A 20,451-nucleotide genomic window follows, 5' to 3' on the forward strand; every position below is an offset into this window, starting at 1 on the left:
GGGGCTCATAGTTGATGCTCGCAGTAAGTAAAACGACGCCATAAAAATGTATCTAGAGTCCGGGAATTAATATTTTTTTTATGGTGCGAACAGGACATCCGTTGTCATATGAGTAGACAAACACTGTACCTGGTCGTTGAAGTGCTCGCTGCCGACCTTCTTGAGGGCGCGCAGGGCGGTGAGGACGGACTTCTTGCCTCCATTGCGGATGGCGTAAAGGAGCGTGGACAGGGTGGACGGCTGCGCCGCGTTCTGCAGTCCACGCAGGTACGTCTGCCAACAGGGCTCGTCCTTGCACTGGCGCAGCTGGCCCTCGAGGAACTTAAGTGCCGCGTTCACTGCCTGCGTGGGCGGCCCGTTTCAACCGTCATCATAAAATATGCAACGAGTTCTTTCCCGCATTCACATCAAGGTGAAGCTTCATTAGTCTGAAACTCTTCCCATCTTTTTCTTCATTTCTTCCTGAGCGTATATTACCACACTCATGATTGATAATAACTGTTTAAACCACGAGTTTTCAAGCTTAAGGTAAAGTTACACAGAATTGTGTTCATATATAGCCGTAACGTTGATAACTTTTGCGACTTCCTAATGGCACATCTTTTTAATTCTTTCACTAGTTACGAGTTTACTAAACAGAGCTGCACTGTTTAATGAAGCAAAACGTAGAAAACATTTCTGTGTGCTTTCGTGGACAATCTAAGAGGCTCGTTCCAGGTGCGTACGCGGTAACGAGCACTCTACCGAGGTTGGTCGAGGTCACAGTTGGCTATAGGCTATATAGCTTGCATGTATACGCCAACACGGCACTCAACTCGCGTGCGCACTTCGCTGCTTCGACGGTTGGCGGCAACGAAGTGCCACAAGTGAGAATGAATAGACGCACCTCGCTCTTTGCGCAGTTCCGGGGGGCGTTGCAGTACACGTTGACCAGTGCTCCGAGGGTGGCCACGGCAGACGCCTTGTTCTTCACGTTACGCATGTCCTTCTGGGCGACGCTCTGCGGAATCATAAAATTCACACGGTGCACGAAGCTTTTCCCGCGGCATTTTGTATTACAAGCTGGTAAATCGCTCTCGAAGAGTGCGCAGAACGACGGCGCGTAAAAGCAGTTGTAGTGGCGCACCTGCACCTGCTTCACTCAGCCAATGTTATCCGAGCTGGACTTCAGACTAAAAATTATGGGGTTTTACGTGCCAAAACCACGACCTGATTATGCGGCATAATTATTAGGGGGACTCCGGAAATTTCGACCACCTGAGGTTCTTTAACGTGCACCTATGGACTTCGGACTGCCAGGGGAAGTAAAGACACCATACTATATACTGAATGAATTGAGTACATGTGGAGATAACACGCACCCGAGAATCGGGATTGCATAAATCATATCGCAAAGTGATTAGGTAGTATATGCGAAGAAAACAAATGATATCAACTAACGCGGAAAGCACCATAGCTGGTTCTCGAACATAAAGCTATATAGAGCATATGTGAACTGAAACCAGTGCTATACCGGCGCGAGCCGACTCACCAGGATCTCATTTATGATGGCGGAGCTGGGATGAGACGTGGCCATAAGGCCAACGAGGAAGCGCTCGGCGAGGTCGCTCTCGGAGTTGAAGTTGAGAAATCTAAACGCCGCCTTGACGGAGGCCATCGTCTGCGCAGCCGCCGCCAGGTCCAGAAGCTGAGGCCTGCGGCACGGGGAAACAGCAACGAACGCACGCTGTTTTGCCTGTGACAGAGCTAGGCACCGTTGCACAAGATGTTATATATACACGTGCATATACAAGAAACCGACGCACGGACTCGAGCTATTCTCTGCCTGCGAGAGTACCACTATAGAGCTTTATTGTTTTTCACCAAAGTGTATCTGAGGTATATAGGTGAATTTCAGTACAAGGTCTTTCGCTCCTGCTGCTGCTTGGAGAGTCAGCTGTTAGAGCTTACATGTGGTGCCAAAAAGTATCACTCAAATGCGCAAAAAAAAAAAAAACGCATGCATATCTCTGGCGTTACGTATGTACCCGTTCTTTTGTGTGGGTACTTCGCGCTTGCCCCCCCCCCCCCCCTCCCCCCCAAGTTAGGCTTCTTGACTGAGAACGCACGTGATGTTCTTGTTCTTGCTGCTCTTGAGGACGGCATGAACTTCCTTCTCGGAGGCCTCCCGGAAGCTGTCGAGCAGTCTGAGGAACGACACGGCGGACTTGAGTGTGGCCAAGCTTTTCGCGCGGAGATTCGACTCGAACAACTTGACGTTGTCGGCCAGCTGGGAGAAGCAGAGAAGAGCGCGACATTAATTGAAATCGCAGGCGCTACTGCAGCAGCGAACACTTCGGGTCATGAGAAATCGAAACACTCCCCACTCCCCTAATTTTTTTGGTCGTTATCCTTCTGGCTTCACTTTCTCCCACACATGATCCAGCAAGTAAAACTTCCAAAGTTCGCTATATAGTCTCACATAATTTTTTTTTCAATCGCACTGTTTGTGATACGGTATATTATTATAGAATTATTTAAAGAAATGCGTGCAGTCTTTCTTCGTGAAGAAGCTGCATGTCGCGTGTGAAACTTATCGTCCCTTGGGTTGGTCTGTAGTTATCTCGGCACCTCTAAGCACTTTTTCTCTTGTATCCTTTAATATAGGCGCACTAAGGTAATCGTATAGCCGGTTTTGGCATAGTATAGCGAGTTTGGTCAGGGGCCTGTTTCACCCTTCAAGAACTTGCCTTGCAAGTTCCTACGTTAAAGCGTTGTCAGTATGCTACGTGTAAATCGAGACGTTTTTTTTTTTTTTCACATACAGACTTGCAGTTTTTGGTGCACTTCTTCAGCTCCGGCCTTGCGACTATGGTATCCTCAGTGACTTTCTGACCTGCAACAAGAGAAGTGCAAACAATGCGAAATATACCTACTCATATATATTTGCTAAAGAAAGTGACTTCGAAATTCAGATATAATTAGCATTTTTTAGTAAACTCGCAGATAAAGAAAGGGATCTGCTCTCGCACCGTTCCAAACTAATTCGCGACAAAACGAAATAATCAAATGATACATAGTTTTTCTGCTATAGATGCTGTTAGAAAAACGGATGCCGAATTCTGTGGCAATGACTACGACATGCATGTAAAAGCAGCCCTCAAGGATGGATCACCTTATCGCACTAGATGCACAACAATGCGCTACTGTTGTATGGTTTTAACCTCAGCCGCAGCTACATACCGGGTGCGCGAGGTATTTGAGAACACAAAGTTGGCTTCAGGCAGAGAAGAATATGTCCAGCAAAAACAGACATATTTCCACCAAACTTTGTGAAATACTTCTTTTACGGTTTATTTCCACAATTACTCAATGAATCCGCCATCCGCAGCAATAACCGATTCAATTCGGCTTCAGAAACGGCTGTATGCACGGATCAGGCGGTCCTTAGAAATGTTGGCCATTGAGTCAGCAATGGCGGCCTTCAGCGAGTCTTTTGTATTATGTGGCTGTTTGCTGGTCTCGCTCTCAACGATGGCCCAGACATAGTAGTCGAGCGGATTTAAATCTGGAGAACCAGGAGGCCACAAGTTGCGAGTGACGTGGTCGAGAAGTTGTCAGCCAGCCACTCCTGGTTGACGCAGGTGGTGTGGGCGGGAGCCGAATTTTGCTGAAAGACATAAGGTCTTGCTTTCTAAACAGTCTCCATCCAGGGCTTCACAACGGTGGCAAGCGCCTCCACGTACGTGGCAGCATTAACGCGGAGTCCTACAAAACAAGTGTGGCGGCATGACGTCACCCTCGTTGTTGACGACGGCTAATACCATCACAGACGACGGAAATTTTGTGTGCATCACTGTAGGCGCTTGCGCTTGCGAAAAGCCTCCTGTCGTTACGGCGGTTAACTTTCTGGTCTTGGTCAAAGTTCTTTTCATCTGAAAAAAACCAGAGCATTCCAGGTTCCTCAGGTCTCTTCAGCTGGCTTAGCAAGCGCTTGGACCGGAGCAGACGATTCTCCCCAGTGTTATCGGACGTGAATTGTCCCCTCCGCATGACATAGGAATGGTACCTCAAGTACTCGTGCACAGCAAGCCTAACAGTCGACTCTGCGACTTGGAGCTCCTTTGCAATGGCCCCCATTGACTTCCCTGGGTCGTCACTCACGATGACTTGCAGCCGCCGGAGAAAATCAGGGGTTCTGACGACGTCTGACCACTGACTGTGCTTTTTCCTTTTTGCCACAGATGCCACGTCACCGCCAGAACACATCAGTTTTGTCCGCACCCTGTAAACGAAAGACTTCGCTACGTTCAGCGAGGTGGCAATTTCCAAGTCGCTGTCGTGTGCGGCCAGGGTGACGAGGACTGCATGGCGCTTCATTTCCTGCGTCAACCTGTACTCTTCCATCTTTGAACAAACTGCGCAGCATGAATGATAAGGGGTCAACCAACAAGAAGCCCCACACCTAGATAGATATGATGAGCCTGCTGGTATCTATGGCGATAAGGAATAGTGTTCTCAAATACCTCGCGTACCCAGTATATATCTAGCACGGAAGAGTCACATAAGTGTAGTCTACAATAAAAAAAGTTCCACTATAAAATTGTGGAGCAGACTTTTCTGCGCTCCACTAGGTACAGTTGCGAAAAAAACCTGCTTTCAGTGCGTAAACAAAAGTTTACTTGATCGCCTGACAAAGAAAGCTGAGCTTAAATATCCCGAACGGTCAATTGCGCACGCGGCTGCTTTGCCGTGTCTGTCTTTTTTTCCGGCACCATCCATTTACGTCAGCGATGGGTGAAAGGCGGAGTGCAGGCACGGTGACGGAACACATGCAAACACAGTGGAAGCATTTACCGGCTGTCAGCTTTTCGATGACTTCCGCTTCTGTTGCTGCAGTGAATGTTTGTCCGGATGGTGATGTGGATTCCAGTTTGTAGGTATGCCTGCAGAATAGAAGTTCAAGCTAAATTAAGTTATATCCATAACAGCTTATGAGGGTTCCTGCCAGCACCAAGGCGTATTTTCACTACGGGCAGGAGTATCGAGGAATGCTTTATTATATGACAAGGCGAATTTCCTTCGCTGCTGTCCCGACCTAGGAAATAATAAATCAGAAACTCAGTGTATTGAACATCAAAATTACGTTGGTGGAGTCAACTAAAAGCCTGTGAAAATGCTAGAAGATTATCAGCGCTCCGCACGCAAGATGGTTTTTATATGAACATATGCAATAAGATATGGCAAGATCACTGACTACCCCAATCGAAACCGACACAAGCGGAAAGCAACTGACCCATCCACATAATATGCCTTAGAGCGAATGACTATACTTTGTTCAGAGACATAAGGTTTAACCGGAGTAAAAGACTTTGGTTTAACGAAAACGGAAGGTTATAGTGGTTATGGCTTGATATTTGACCACCATGGTTTGTTCGAGTTTTCGTATTAAACAAAGTGCAACCAGCACGTATATTGCGCACACTCTACATTACATGAAAGAGAAAAATTGTCCTCCACCCGAATTGCAGCACGGAACTACAAAGGAAACACATACGGGTTTCTCAGAAAGAAAGCCTCACAGTTGAAGAAAATTTCGTCCTGGTCCGTCCAGGACAAATTATTCAAAAATGAGCGTGCCTTATTTCGTACACTAACTGCTCGTGCAACCCATGACGCAGGGCAAACTGCAGAGTTTGTAAGACTGCTTTCGAATCAAGGAAAATGACCCAACAATTTGGTGGCTGCTGGAGCACGTAATTGATTGCCCCATGAATCCCCCAAAGGTTTACGACGGCACTTGGAGTTTTACCGAAAGACCATTACTAAGGCGCTGACAAGGGCTGCGTACGAGCGCGTTTCGTAGCCTGAAAAACACTGATGTTGCGTGCGCAGCATTTATAAACAGTTCAGTTTCCACCACTCATGGACTTAATGTAGACTTTTCTGCAGCTTATTTTTCAAGACGCGAGACACATCAGTAGCTCTGGACAAGTTTGTATTAACGCACATAGCCAAGATAAAGAATTTACTAATAGAAACAATAACTTGTTAACGTAAGTGACTTAAACAGAACTGTTTCTAATGTGCCACACCTGAATACTAGCGGAAGTCTTTGCGAGCAGACGTTTATAGCTATCTATGGCTACCCTGCTTACAATTACCTTTCACAGCGAAAACTTAAGTAGGATTCTATTATTTGAAGAAAATTCCTGTAGAAGATATGGTTATTAAGATTAGTTAATAATTTGTTATGATTTGCATGATCGAATAATATTGAACAATCAATAGAGATTTGAAACTGAATTTCGTTGCTCAAAATATTTTAATAAGAATCCGAGTTTCTGAAGGAGGAGGACAGTCTTCATGCAAAAGTACCGCCTAAATATATGCTGGCACCTATAAACACAGCACAACACTAAAAATGAGACACGGAAAAGGTGACGAACGACAGTGCTGAACTAAGGACCACGCTTTCGCTGAGCAGAGAACAAAAGACCAAGTGACCTTTTTAGTTTCTTAACCTTTCTAAACTAAGGTTGACTAACCTTTCTTAATAATGCTGACTGACTAACGATTATTCCACCGTTGCTGATCCTTAAGCAACATTAGCCAACCTACGTGCCGTTCCCGGGTGCTTTCTTTCGCACTGAACAACCGTCTCGCTAGCGTTCTGTCCTGCGTGCTTCTCGCTGTGCGAAGCCCTTTTGAAGCTAGGGAATGGATGTCTCAAGTCTGCAATAAGCACCAACTCGCCAAACTGTCTCCTCTAGATACAAAACGCTTCTTCCTGCGCAAGTCGTGTTGCCGCGATAATTATAAATTAACAGCAATCCCGCTGGCTTTCAGTACTATTATATAGGGAGTTGTTAGTAGTGCAATGGATTCACTTCACGCAATTGTGAATTTTATTCTTGGTCTACGAGCAGAGCTGGACCCAAGAATGCATTGATTACGGGCGATATCTGAGCGTTTATTTCACATAGAACTGTTTCCCCCACTGGCTCGTCTCAAGCTTTTATTCATTTACTTTTTACTTCCGCACAAGTCAAGCTCAATTATGCACACTGTGCGCGCGTTATCAAGTTCACTACTTTAATCTGAAGAAACCAACGTCGTCTGAAAAGCGGAGTAAGCCGTTTATGGAAGCTTCCTCTTCTATATTCAGACGGCGTTGGTTACATTTGCGCCGCCGAAAAACGGGCCGTGTACTCACTCAGCTTTCACTAAGATATTGGCTTCTTTCAAGATGTTGACATACAGTTGAGTTCGTTCGCTGATTTGCACGCTCTTTGGAGCTGTCATGTCGGGCAGTAGCTTGTACAATGACGTCGACTCAGTTAGTACTGTAGGCGACTGAATCTGGAAAGCAAACGTAATAGCTCGTTAGTCCTCAGCCGTCATTCAACGCAAAACGGAACATGATGAGCACTTCAAGTACTATAACGAAATATGTTTGAAGGCAGGCTGCAGAGTATACGCATTAGTGGATGATTATCAACAATGTCGAATACGTCGTAGTTACGTACGGGTTTAGGGTTGAAGAATTGCGTTTTGTCAGGGTGTGTACATAAAGACTTGTGCTTCGTAATGATGTTACGCTCCGTCTTGAACGACACCGAGCACCGACCGGAGACGTCAACCTGTAACGACGCATAATTAATACATTCAGATGGGTAAAAATTTAAACAGAAAAAAAAGTATCCCGAAAAATGCCCGACGCATATAAGGTAGCAGGTAGCATAATTCTTATCGTTGAGCTGGGTTATTCGATGAGGCGGACATTAGTAGCACGAGAAATCGAAGCACATATTCAATTAATTAACAAAAAATACTAATTAGCTTCTTCGTTAATTACTTTACGACAGATATTGCAATTTACGAATTGTAGCCGGTGAGCTCGTCAGGCGATGTATCCACTTGGAATTAATTTCCAGAATGACACCAGTTTCGAGATATGCGCCATCAAACTCGCCGTAAAAATACACTGTTTTTACACTTACTTTTTTACCAAAATGCTGTTTTATACATTGAAGCACAAAAGTAACTGGAACGCCCGTGTATTTCGTCCCCCACTTTGGGAAATAATATCTCGAAACTGGTGTCATCCGGGAAACCATGCCTCATAATCAGAACTGGTTTTGGCACGTAAAACCCCACAAAGAAGAAGAAGAAGAAGAAGAATGGAAATCAATTTCAAGTGGATGCGTCTTGCAAACTCACCGGCTACAATTCGTAAATGGCAATATGTGTCATGAAGTAAGTAACAAAGAAATTCATTAGTCAATTTTTGTTAATTAGTTGAATATGTGCTTCGATTTCGCGTGCTACTAATGTCCGCCTCTTCGAATAACCCAGCTCAGCGATACGAATTATGCTACCTGCAACAGGCGATTTTTAAAAATTCCGTAAAGCTTAATTTTCAACACCCTGTATATATATATATATATATATATATATATATATATATATATATATATCTTAATGCCTGTTTGAGTAGAACAGCAGCGCAATTATAAATATGCGAAGAGAATGGTTAGATTTTCTTAATTTTTAGCGCCTGTTTGATTAGAACAGCGTCGTAATTAAAAATCTGCGATAAGTGTTGCTTTAATGTAATTAACCTCATTAATCCTCTTATAATATACACAGAAGAAATGATTCAAACTTGATCTTGAAAAAGAAAATTGTTGTATTTTGAGGTGGGGACCTTTGTCAGGCATGCATGCCTTTATCATGGCCTTCTTTGGAACCTTGCAGAAAATAAAATACTCAGTCAATCAAAAGCGGCTGCAGGCGGTAGCATGAGCGCAGTTTCACTGCACTCTTAAAGTGCAGTGCACTAAAGTAAAGCCTGAAATGCTAAAAAAAATATTGAAACGTTTAAATCTATTCAAGGCGCGCATGTCGAGGACCCAGGTGCCTTTGTGCCACATGCTCTTTAATTCTCGGAGGGTTTTACGGACCGACGCAAATGAGCTGGCTGCATGCCAGACAACAAATGGTGGTCCATCTCTGGTGTCCTAACCCGGAGAAACGAATCCAAGCTTAAACTGCGAGATGTACCCAATATGTAAATAGCAATTTTTTTTCACTGAGCAGTTTTCGCGCTGACACTTTTTTTTGCTGACCGAAAAAAAAAAAAAAAGCACTTCTCTGTCCCCTAAATTTGTGTTCACTCTGGCATTTTTTTTTTTCCAAATCCCATACATATGCGCTGAACATATGCGGCAAGAGGACCTGGTATTTGTTCTCGGGCGTGAGCTGGTACTGCAGCATGCTGGCCACGGCCTTCTTGATGTTGACGCTGGTGAGCGACTCGGCGTGCGACCAGACCTTGACGATCTCGCTGCTCTGCTGGAGCACGTAGAGGGGCAGCGGCGAGGCGGCGTCCCATTGCGACGCGTGCTCGCTGCGGCCGCCCTCGGGCGCGTCTGCTGGCACCACGGTCAGGTGCACCTGCGACACCTGCACGAGCCGGCCACAATACACGGCAGCGGTCAGCTCACGAGAGAACGTGCACCGCCATCGTTAGGCAGCCCCTGCGTCTTCGTTATATATATATATACACGAATGTTCTTGAGTGCGCGTGCTGCGTCCAGCCAAACGACGACCTCAGTTCGCTTCCAGATATTTTCTACGATTCTCGACAACATGCCCATCGCACGCCTGTGTATTTTCTCGCACGAAACGTATAAAACTACAGCGAGCTTTACTGCTAGTTTTTTTTATTATTTTTTTTAAGAGAGCGTGATTACTGGAAGGTGAATAAATGTGCTCTTTCAAAGAGGCAGTTAAAAACACTGCGTAAATCACTAATGGCGAGGTAATGGGGTCATGGCGAGGATGAGCACAGGTACCAACAATGCAAGCGACTCAACGGGAAAACAAATTCTAGCCCAGCTCGCAAAAAAAAAAAAAAAGGACGTAATAAGAAGACGAACGACAGAGTGGAGACCTGTAACTAGAGTTTGTTGCGCTCAGGGAGGCAGTTTTTGCGTTAAGATGCACAAATTAGCCCGACCGCACACATCTGTTTTGAATAAATTTTCCTCCTTCGCACCTGACGCACGTGAACGCGGCAGCGAAAATTCCCGTGCGATGAGATACGGCGCATGCTTAATAATCCTCAGCCTGTGGCACGTGATCGAAAGCTTTCCAGAACACACTATTACGGCATCCATTATTGATGTCGTTTTTAAAATCAATCAATCAATCAATTAATCGATCAACTTTTAACAACATGTTCAAGGTTTCCGGTGGTCGTACACTTTGCGAACAGTTTGTGCCGCATTATCTTTGCAATTCATTTGCCATAATGTGAAATGAGCCATATAGTACATTGGAGATGGGGAATGAAGGTTTGAATACGCTGTGAACAAAGCTATATTGTTCTGCGATTATGTCAAATAAAACCTGCAGTGTATAAACAACGCTTGTAGATGCAGATAGGCAGCGCCGTGCACGAGGTACACTTACCTCTACCCGAAAGAGCCTGTTAAGTGGATCCTGGGGACTTTTCCAAAGGCAGGTGACCGCAGCGGCTGCCCTGAGACCGTAGCCAACGCTCTTGCTTGTCTTGCCCACTGGCCGGGGCGCTGCTTCGTTCAGGAACACGTCGCTTTGCAAGCTGTACTTGTACGTGGTCCCCAGCTCGAACTGTCGGCTCGGAGCTGTTTCACAGACACGGAGCCAGCTCGTTTAGTAAACACGCCCACCACCAGTCAGATAGGGAAGCAGGGTGAAGTGAGCGAGAAATGTTTCAAAGAGAGAGAGGGAGAGAGAGAGATTTGAAAATTGTGCATGACATATACAACTACCTTATGAAATATACATCCGATATGTCGCTTTTAGTTGGCGCCTTGACGTCTCAAACTGGCGTTAAACTCATTAAAATACCTGTTCTGACTGCAGCAAAGCTTCCACGTGTTTCATGGATTTCATGCTGGGTCTATGGTTTTTTAAGAGTTCTTGTTTCGCGACTTCAGATTGATTTGAAGTTCGTGGGATCTGGGTATCTGGCCGCCACTTTCTGACCACTTTCGTCAAAAAAGGCGATTTGAGTCCTTCTAGTGCACGTAGGACAACCAAAAAGGTGTCAAATTGAAGCTCGGAATAAAAAAGACGCACCAAGTTAGCGCAGAGCTAAGCACGGAACAGTAATAATGCCCAATTAGCGCAACAAGGCAGAAATTAAACCCAGATGTGATCTTTCTTTCTTTTTTTTTTTTTTTCAGATGTGACCTTTCAAACTGCGCGCGCCTAAAACCGGAACCAGAAGTGTAGCTTTACTCAGCGAAAAATGTAGGCCGTGAAGTCTAAGCAACCAACCAAGTGCTACCCTAATGCGCCCAAGAAGACCTTGTCTTTGTTCGGTGTCAACCGCTGTTGACTCGTCTTTCTTAAATGTGTAAGCGACACATTAGAGGTATCTTTTTTTTTTCGATACGCTACCAAGCTACCGTTTTCAGTTCGAATGGTTTGAAGCTTTCACGTACGGTGAAGGTTCGTACAGGTTGTGTATGCGTATACAACGTCCAGATAAATTTTATAACAATGTACACAATGTGCCCTGTACCGCTGCATTCGGTCGTCTATAGTTCAACATGTACAACTCGATCACAAGCAACTGCCTCACAAGCCCTGCTAGCTATAGTGTTTATCTATACAAGAAGGTGTTAATATCCACTTCTCTGCAGAAGTGCGTCTTCTCAATTGCTTCTCACTCAGAAACAATGAAAGGCAAGGACTGATAAGACGTATGTTGACAAAGGGACAAGTCTTCTGTTCTTTTCTCTTTCGATAATCATTAACATCATACATTGTGATACTGTGACATTCTGGCCGCCTAAAGAGAGCGTCCCGTTTGTAAATTAATGTATATAAGCATATTAAACACCGTACGTTCAAGATACCTACGCCCTTTCACGCATAACGTTACTCATGGGCCGCGCTTCCATATTTGTTTTAATCCGAGGATTCAGAATAGTGATTTTTTTTTTTTGGGGGGGGGGGGGGGGGGGGCGGCAGCTAACTTTAACCACTTGGCCCTTTCCATATGCAGCTTACAAAGACGATGCGCCCTTTGGCTCGTGACATCGAGACACTCGGTGGAAAGAGGTCATGAATATGACTGATATTTTGCGCAGGTTAGTGCAGTACAGGTGATAAAAATACGGAGTTAAGACCACACCTGAACTATTTCACATTCAGACAATCTTAAACGAAAATACACATAACATATTCACAACAAGGTGAGGCAACATGCCCTTGATCTATGGATCGAAATTACGCACATGTAATGCGTACGACAAGTCCTACCTGAGGAAAGGGTCCTCTTTCCCTCTCTTTTTCTGCTGGAAAACAGCAAGTCTTTCGTAGCGTCACCGTATTAGTATCTAATCAAAATATTTCGTCATAAAATGTATTATAATCCTGCTCCAAATAATATATACGTAGACCGGTCATTTCTCATTGAATCTCGGACGTAAACTCCCGAAAAGAAGTTAAAGCTTTTACAACTATAGTCAGTTTAACAACTACTCAGCGTGATACCTTTGCGTGTACTTGTCGATAATTTGATTAAAAAAGAGACCGATATCGAAATACTCCAAAGAGTATGCACATCTTTAAATGCCGCTTCTCAATTCCTCATTGAGTCAATATCATTGAAATAAAATTTTCCGTTTCTGCGCATTCTCGGGCGCTATTGTGCACTTACAAACGAGATGTTAGAAAATGCAGCCGTGTGCTCAAAACGTGGAGGAGACGAAAGTCAAGTTCACCTCATCTGTAAAGGACGGAAAGTACAGAAGGAAAGAAAATAACTGAATTTAAACTGTATATGAACACGGTCTGCAGCTAATAGTTCAACGCAAAGCCGTTAGCAGAAACTTAGTTCTACTCAAAGACATATATATTGGAAGGCCTCCACCCTGTGTGATGCTGCAAACGGACGACGCTGAGGACAGGTGGACACATGCGAAGAAACGAGTGCGGTCAGTGTAATGTGCACATTCACGTGACAAAAACAAGTCACGTCACTAGAGGAACGACTCGGACAGCGAAAGATTAGTGAGGGTCAGAAACAGACAGTTCCCAGCGCCAGATACATACCATGCACTCTAAACACGGCTCAACGCACCAAAAACATTCCTCCGTTAGAGTGAGTACGCATTCAGAGCAGGCGTCCGTTGCTATGGTACGTACCTGGAGCTGGGGGCGAGATTACTGAATCTGAAAGGTCCAGAAAAGCACACAATTGGCCGCTGAGCGTGCACACCGAGGCTCCACAAATGATGGTGGGCCTCGAGCGCCATATTTTGACAATGCTCTGCAAGCTCCGGGCACCGACAGGCGTGCCGCGGAGTCGTTAAAATACACTCACTGCAAACGAAATGGCGACGAGGCTACGCGTAGTTTTCGTTGAGACATAGGAACGGCAAAGAACCACAAACACCACCTTCCAGTTCACGAATCTATGGCGGCTGTCAGTCGGTACAACAGATCAAGCAGTATTTAAAAAAAAATGAGGTTTGAGGCTTAGCGAGTAGCAATGAAAAATCTCAAACAAAAGTGGCAATTGTTGCCTCAATGAAGCAGATTTGTATAGTCGCATACACGTACAATGAACGTTCCCTGATGTCCTTTAACTCCAAGGATTATGTTACGGAAGGTTTGCATCCTAAAGCGGTCGCCGTGAGAACAAAAGAACGTTTGCCAATCGAAAATCACGATGAATAGCTGAAACCTAAATATGCCTCAAATGTACACAGCATTTTACTACCTGGAGTAAGGAAGCCGCCGTCAAATGGCGAAACCGAAAAGTTATAATGAATCGATAAAGAACACACCGATTGAGCCCGAGCCACCCACCAATATTACTCAGTATCCAACAAAAAGTTTTTCTGCTCATTTGATCATATTGCTGCAGCAGATGCGTCCAGCCCCCACACAGGTACATTCTCCTATATACACTGAGGCTTTCGAAAGAAAGTTCAACCAGTCATCAAGAAAAGCATTCAGTTTCAATGCGATAGATTCTTTAGCTACCTCACTTTTTGTTTCTTTCATAGAATGTCCTTCAAAGCAGAATGCTCAGAAACCCATGTGAACCAGCATCAACGAGGCATCATAAAATAATCTAGCAACAAGATCCAATCAGACAACCCATGCTGTGGCGAGAGCTGCAATATCGCACACTTCACAAGAATTGACGGCGCCATGTCACGTATGCTGATGCCTCAAGAAGAAGCAAGATGTATTTGACGGTCATTGTTACATCTTCTGAAGATAACTTATTACCGGACGTTTTAAACATAACATGGCGACATCTGCCGACATTTGCTAAGGATTACTAGTTCACTTGAGTTGCTGAACACAGCAAACAGAAATGTGCCACGTTTACTACGTGTCTACGTATGAAGTCATCCAGCTTCATTCTTACTAAACTTAAGTGCATCAAGCACAAAACAAATCAGGAAAACTTTAACGAACAAGCTGTAAACTGCCAACAGAACGAACAACACCCGCCTGAACAAAAAACAGTTCAAACAGAAGAAAAGAAAGCAAGGAGAAGGAAAAGACGACACGTAGTAAACTATCACATCAAAGCAAATGTGGCTCAGCATGACAGCATAAACAAGGGTGAAATTAAATTTGCACAGACCACACAATTGCAAACGAAGGGAACCGGGAAAAGTAAGTCACACTTCCTCGATCCACCTTGTGTGATTCCGCAGAACTGATTTACCATAATCACAAACAATAGACATTCGTGAAACCTAATTACACAACCTCGAACAGCTAGACAGCTTGCCCACAGGCAATATACCAGAAAAAAAAATCTTGCCGAGTTTCACTAGTGAGTACGAAGTTTCTGGCTAAATGTCTTCAGCCAACACTGAATGACAGCTAGCAAGCGTCATTTGTTGGTTTAGAGCAGGAACACTGGACGAGGAAGAAGTTTGGCACGCGACCCACTGTCTTTCGAAAGCAAGGTCAGAGGAGACAGGCGGATGCAAGATACCCCGCTGCAGTGGTGTCACGCATGTGATGCAAATCAAATTAAATGTACACCTATGGTTCTCATATGACGAGAGCTGTCTATCCAAATGGAAAATGAAGCCTTAGGTGGCTTGGGGTGAAGCCCACTTGCAGTTTCCTGCGGGGGTCTTCCCCGTATTGCGGAAAAAATTTACCCGATACATTTTTTTTTCTTTTTGTTGATTATGCTTATTCTCGGTGTGTTTTGCACATTTAGATAGAAAATATTTTTTTCTAGGTATTTATATGTCTCGTCATTACAGGGTTAAGACACGGTGAAAAACGTTTGGTTGATCCCTCTTTCAGATGTGTTCGGCTTCGTTGCACATTCCCAAATACAAGTCCATAAACGTGCACAGTCTTTTATTAATTAAAGTTCCGCTCGAAGGGCGAAGCAGTGACAGCGACAGCAAGCACGCGAGTCCTGTGCTGCTGCACAGTGCCCCGGAGACTACCAGGCGTCATAGGTATATCCGGGGCGACGGTGCACGCGTATGTGGCAAAACTCGGTTATTTGAGCTCCGGTGGCGCACCACTGAGCAGTGACGGTTTTCGGGGTTGCAAGCTGTACGCCATCTGACCACCTCTCTCTCTCCTTTATATATATATATATATCTTTGGATTCGGTGGTTATAAGTCGTAAGCAACGCAGGCGCAGGGTACAACACACATTTAATTCAACGTCTAATGAAATTTGTTTTTGTACGTGATCATGAGGCTTACGACCTCGCTGACGTGCGTGTGTGCGTGTCTGTGTGTGTGTGCGTGAGAAGGAGAGAGAAAGAGAGAGAAAAATTGGGAAATGCCATTGCAATAAAAGAGTCAGAAAAATTCATCGACGATTACGGTTAATGCGAAATTTGAGCGCAGCTCTATATGTGTTTTCATTAGCTGGCGCGGACAATCAATTTTCAATATGTATTTTCAATAGCTGGCGCGGACAATCTGTCCCGTGCGGCGCACGTTGCAAATGGAGCGAAGGGTGGCGCGACTGCCTCGCTAATCGGGAGATCGCGAGAGGCAGCGCGTGGATGACGCGTGGGCGCGATTCACAGCAGCCGTCGCAGACAGACCTCCGCTCATGCAGCGCTTTGTTTCCATATATGGTATCAGTGGGCGCGCTCGCCGCATGCCAGCGGTGAACAAACAGACTGCGGCGCGCTACTCTGGCGCCATCTCGTAGTGGTCGTCGCCGCAGAGCCCGTCTTGTGCGGCACTACCCTTTTCTTCTCACGCTTTCGCCTTACCCTCCTCCTCCGCTTTCCTCCTCGCCGTCTTTCACCTCCCGCTGCGCTCCGCGTTCGCTTTCATCCTCCGCTGCGCTCGTTCGCTCGGTGACGAGGGACAACGCCGACGCCCGCCGCAGGAACGGACGCCTTAGAGCTGCGCTCTAAAATGCGTCACAAGCTACAGCTAGTTTTTGGCGGGAACCACCCAGCGGGATCCTCCTCAGCAATGCAGGCGTGCAAGGTGTGTCCCGCAAGCGGCTCCCACTTCAGAGAACCGTCCGGCCGCGCCTCGTCTGCTACAGCGCGTCGCGGCGAGGAACGAAAGACGATCCTCGCTGACCATGGCAGGGGATGCGTAATTAAAAAAAAGCATTACTTATACGAAATCTGAATTAAAACTTCGTCCAAGCTACTGTTTTGTTGGGTTTGCCAGTGTGCAGCCTACAGTGTCCGCTTTCAAGTGGGAGAGGGAGGGATGGGGGCAACTGTGCCCCCTTGTTGACGCGCTTGTTGTATCGGAAACTTCGCGAACGTTGTCATGCCCTTTCGATAGTAAGGTGGACCCATCATTTGCCTGTTTTCACGCATGTTGCGAACACAGCAGCACGTGATCGAACCAACTTACGTGAGCAAAACCGACTACTCTAGCTAAAATGCATGACGACGGATGTGTAAATAGCCGACGGGTCGAACAGCACCATCCGATTACACGACAGCTGACTGTGCTCGCCGCTATACACCATTTTACGGAAGCGTTTAGGTGCCGCCATATTGGGCTAATAACGCTTCTGTTTTCTGTCTTTAGCAACGAAGTTTACGGTAATACAGTCGAGTCGCAAGCATGAAAACAGTTGTATAAATGCGTTCAGCATTTCATGACCATGTTGTGTGACTTAACTTCTCATAAAACTGATAAATTGTTTGTGTAACAGCCCAAGATGGCAGCGCCCATGAATCGTACATAAAATCGTTGTCTATAGTATACGATTCAGGAAGTAAGACTGTTCCTGAGTAAACGACGTCTAACGCACGGTATACGTGCACCAATCTCAAATTCGGTTGAGCACTAATCGGTTGCGCCCGTTGCACGCTGCCTGACACTGTCAATGCCATAGGTAAACTTATTACCGAAGACAGCATCCGGTTTTCATGAATAGCAACAAAGGTGTCATATGAGCGTCAATTAGGCCGTATTCGTCAATAAACAGCACACGCAGCGAATGCAATGGGAAGCGCCTGTCGCAACATCGATAGCGTGAGCGCAAAAGACCTTTTAGTGAGGCGTTACACTAAGCGCAGCTCCTGTCACCCCTCATAAACGCTAGTAATAGAATTAGGAGCAGCGAAAGCAGGCGCTGAATACCAAGAAAGAACTTGGGAAACGTATTATTCCAAACGTGTATGCATTAATGAAAACGCAGTTTTTAAGCCTTCCGATCAATTAGATTGCATTTCCGAAATTAAATTATGGGGTTTTACGTGCCAGAACCACGGTCTGATTAAGAGGCGCGCTGCAGTGGGGGACTCCGGTTTAATTTCGATCACCTAGCGTTATTTAACGCGTGCACCTAAATCTATAGGTACACGAGCGCTCTTACATTTTGCAGCCGCCGGGGCCGGGATCGAACCCGCGAGCTCTGCAGCGCCACGAAGCTACCGCGACGGGTAGATTGCATTTTGTCTGTCTGCCTCTCAGTCCGTCTTTTGCTCCGCATCTCGCGAGGTGGCGAATAACGCTGTTCGCAGGAGGATGGTCGTTGACACTTGGAGCACTTCACGCGAGAGACGAACAGCCAAGCGCCATCCGTGCGAGACCAGAAACGTGTGTATACCTACCTCATCGAGCACATTATCGCGCGGGACAAGAGCCCTGTTTCGCAAACGGTTATACACCGAAACGGCAAGACGCTTTCGCCATGAAAAAAGGGGCAGGCGCGTCGGGCCCGACGAAGGCGTTTACACTCGTCTCGTTCAAGTTTCTCCTTTCGCGGGCATCACGCAACGACGAAACGCCTTGACCCACGTGGAGTCACGTTTCTTTGTTTTGCTTCCTGCCATTTAATGAAGACGGCGACCGCGAAACTCGTTTCCCTGGCGACCCGCGCGCGCTGCCGAAAGCGAGTTCAAGTGCGTGGCCAAGAAGAAACGAGCGATGCCGGTTCGCAGGGCCCGCCTGCATGAGCGCCGGCCACGGCATGCACGCGGGCACCGCTCCCGGGAAGAGCGTGGCGAAAGTGGCCCGCTTTGGGGCGCGTGGCTTCCCGCGACGGCGCTGCCACGTCGGTGCAGCTAATCAGGACCACTTATCGACAAGTGTTTTCGGAGCTCGCCAGTGCCGCTGTCGCGCTGACATCGCCCCGACGAGGCGCATCCTCAGTTCGTGCGAGACGCTAACGTCAACGGCCCGGCGAGTTCTCCGTGCTTCAGCTCTTTCATCCTCGACCCATCTCTTTGTTGTGTTCGTTGATCGCCCAGTTTTCGGACAGCTCAGCAAGATCCAAATAATTTACGTGTTTATGAAGAAAGAAAAACCAACGGCCAATAACGCCAATGAAAGCGCAAATGAACTGTGCCTTTTAAAAGTGTTTCAACCACACCGTCGTTTTTAAGAGTGCAGCTAAGGGATCAATAGCGGAGGTACTTTCAATGTAGAATGCAAAAAAGAAAGAGGAAAAGAAGGACATTTTACTGTGGGAACAAATTTGAGTTCGACATCAATTTGATATCTCTATTCAAAATGTAACCTGAACTTACACTGCAATTACATGCCTTACTTTCCTTGTTTAAGCTATCTTTGGTCACCGCAATTATTGGCTTGATAAACCCTTTCTTCAGTTGTATACACCGTACAAAGAAGAATAACTTTCTGTTTTTTAATGTAGCCTTACTTGCCCTTTTCTAGCCGTCCTGGTGTGTATACTATGGTGCCGTAATATTTCTCTAGAGCATATGTATGAGCTCCACACGCAGATCTATGGTAGACTTAATTATGGTACGAAGGAGAGTTTCTTTACATCTCATAAAATCGCTCACATACATTTACAGGACATACATTTACAGGACCGAAATAAACTAATATTGTACAAGAGTAAAGCATCCTACATGGTCCACGCAACATTTCGTCGCATCTAAGAATGCAGCAGAAAAGATCTTATTGTTTTTACCAGGATAAACACGAGGGTAGTGTATTTGGTTAGACTGTGAACGGTGTTCTGACAAATGCTACAACGGCTACAGGCATGGATAAGCAAGCCTCTCACGGTAAGCAAACTTTCCGGACAGTTGCATACAAGTTGCAGCATCCCTACACAACGATAGATTTGCACTCGAGCGACACTTAACAATTTGTGCTGTGCACAGATCGCGTTCTTTTTTTTTTCGTTGTTGACCACTGTCTGTTACACTGGCTGCATTACTTTCGGGGAAAAGGTCAACGCCTCAGAACGACAAGCGCGAACAAGCATGTGTGACAGAAGCAGTGTTGCCAGGTCGGACGAAGCGGCGTAGCCAAAAGCTACAGAAGTTGTAGCCCAAATGTAGCAAAAAAAAAAAAAAAAATGCAAAATATTTCGTAGCCAAATATAGCCATTTTTATTTGCAATTTTATTTGTGTAGACATTTTCACATTCGACTACGGCAATCCTTTTTCGCACAACCCGTCGTAACAAAATGTTCGTGCCGCTGTGACGGTCGGCCCTTTACATCAATAACAACGACATCATGCTTACACAGAACACTTTTTGGTTGGCCCCGGAAGCTCTTAAGTTCCAGACAATCGTTGCAGAGGGGGAAATCAGTCCTTTTATTTTATGACAGATAGTACCAAGTTATTATTTTTTAGTTATTTACAGTAATATTAACTACGAACTCTGCTTTTTAGCTGTCGTGAAGACAAAATAATGTTCAGCGTCATCGATCTCTCACGTTATCTCTGCCTACGGCGTAGAAGTTCAGCTGTTCAGCGATCTGCGACGGCGACGTGCTCACGGCTTCTTTTTTTGATGAGCTAAAACAAGTCTTTCGCGCTATGATATCTCGCGTTATTTGTCGCATCGTTCTATCTTGTTTTCTCGTTGTTTTTTTTTTTTTTTCAATTACCTTGGGCAGGATTAGCTGGGACACACACTACCCATATAGTGTCAATTTATATCAACCTGGCAGCCATCTTAGGTCTCTAGCACACAATGAACATGCGTGA

At 45.6% G+C, this 20,451-nt stretch overlaps 1 protein-coding gene across 2 annotated transcripts in view; it reads right to left on the reverse strand.

Annotated features, from left to right (window-relative positions):
* LOC119436499 (microsomal triglyceride transfer protein large subunit) overlaps positions 1 to 20,451 on the reverse strand; it is a 57,585-nt gene that overhangs the window by 27,563 nt on the left and 9,571 nt on the right. Inside the window, exons 2-12 of one of the 2 annotated variants that reach the window (XM_037703361.2) lie at positions 13,189 to 13,215; positions 10,459 to 10,652; positions 9,220 to 9,447; positions 7,509 to 7,622; positions 7,196 to 7,341; positions 4,837 to 4,925; positions 2,805 to 2,875; positions 2,109 to 2,269; positions 1,532 to 1,694; positions 887 to 1,000; positions 130 to 342 (exon numbers count right to left, since the gene is read on the reverse strand). In XM_037703361.2, coding sequence (XP_037559289.1) covers positions 130 to 342; positions 887 to 1,000; positions 1,532 to 1,694; positions 2,109 to 2,269; positions 2,805 to 2,875; positions 4,837 to 4,925; positions 7,196 to 7,341; positions 7,509 to 7,622; positions 9,220 to 9,447; positions 10,459 to 10,652; positions 13,189 to 13,215 — 1,520 coding nt within the window. The remainder of the gene's footprint in view (positions 1 to 129; positions 343 to 886; positions 1,001 to 1,531; positions 1,695 to 2,108; positions 2,270 to 2,804; positions 2,876 to 4,836; positions 4,926 to 7,195; positions 7,342 to 7,508; positions 7,623 to 9,219; positions 9,448 to 10,458; positions 10,653 to 13,188; positions 13,216 to 20,451) is intronic. The other variant, XM_037703362.2, reaches the window with a different exon arrangement.

This window comes from Dermacentor silvarum, chromosome 1 (genome assembly GCF_013339745.2).
Source record: "Dermacentor silvarum isolate Dsil-2018 chromosome 1, BIME_Dsil_1.4, whole genome shotgun sequence".
Taxonomy (NCBI): Eukaryota; Metazoa; Arthropoda; class Arachnida; order Ixodida; family Ixodidae; genus Dermacentor; species Dermacentor silvarum.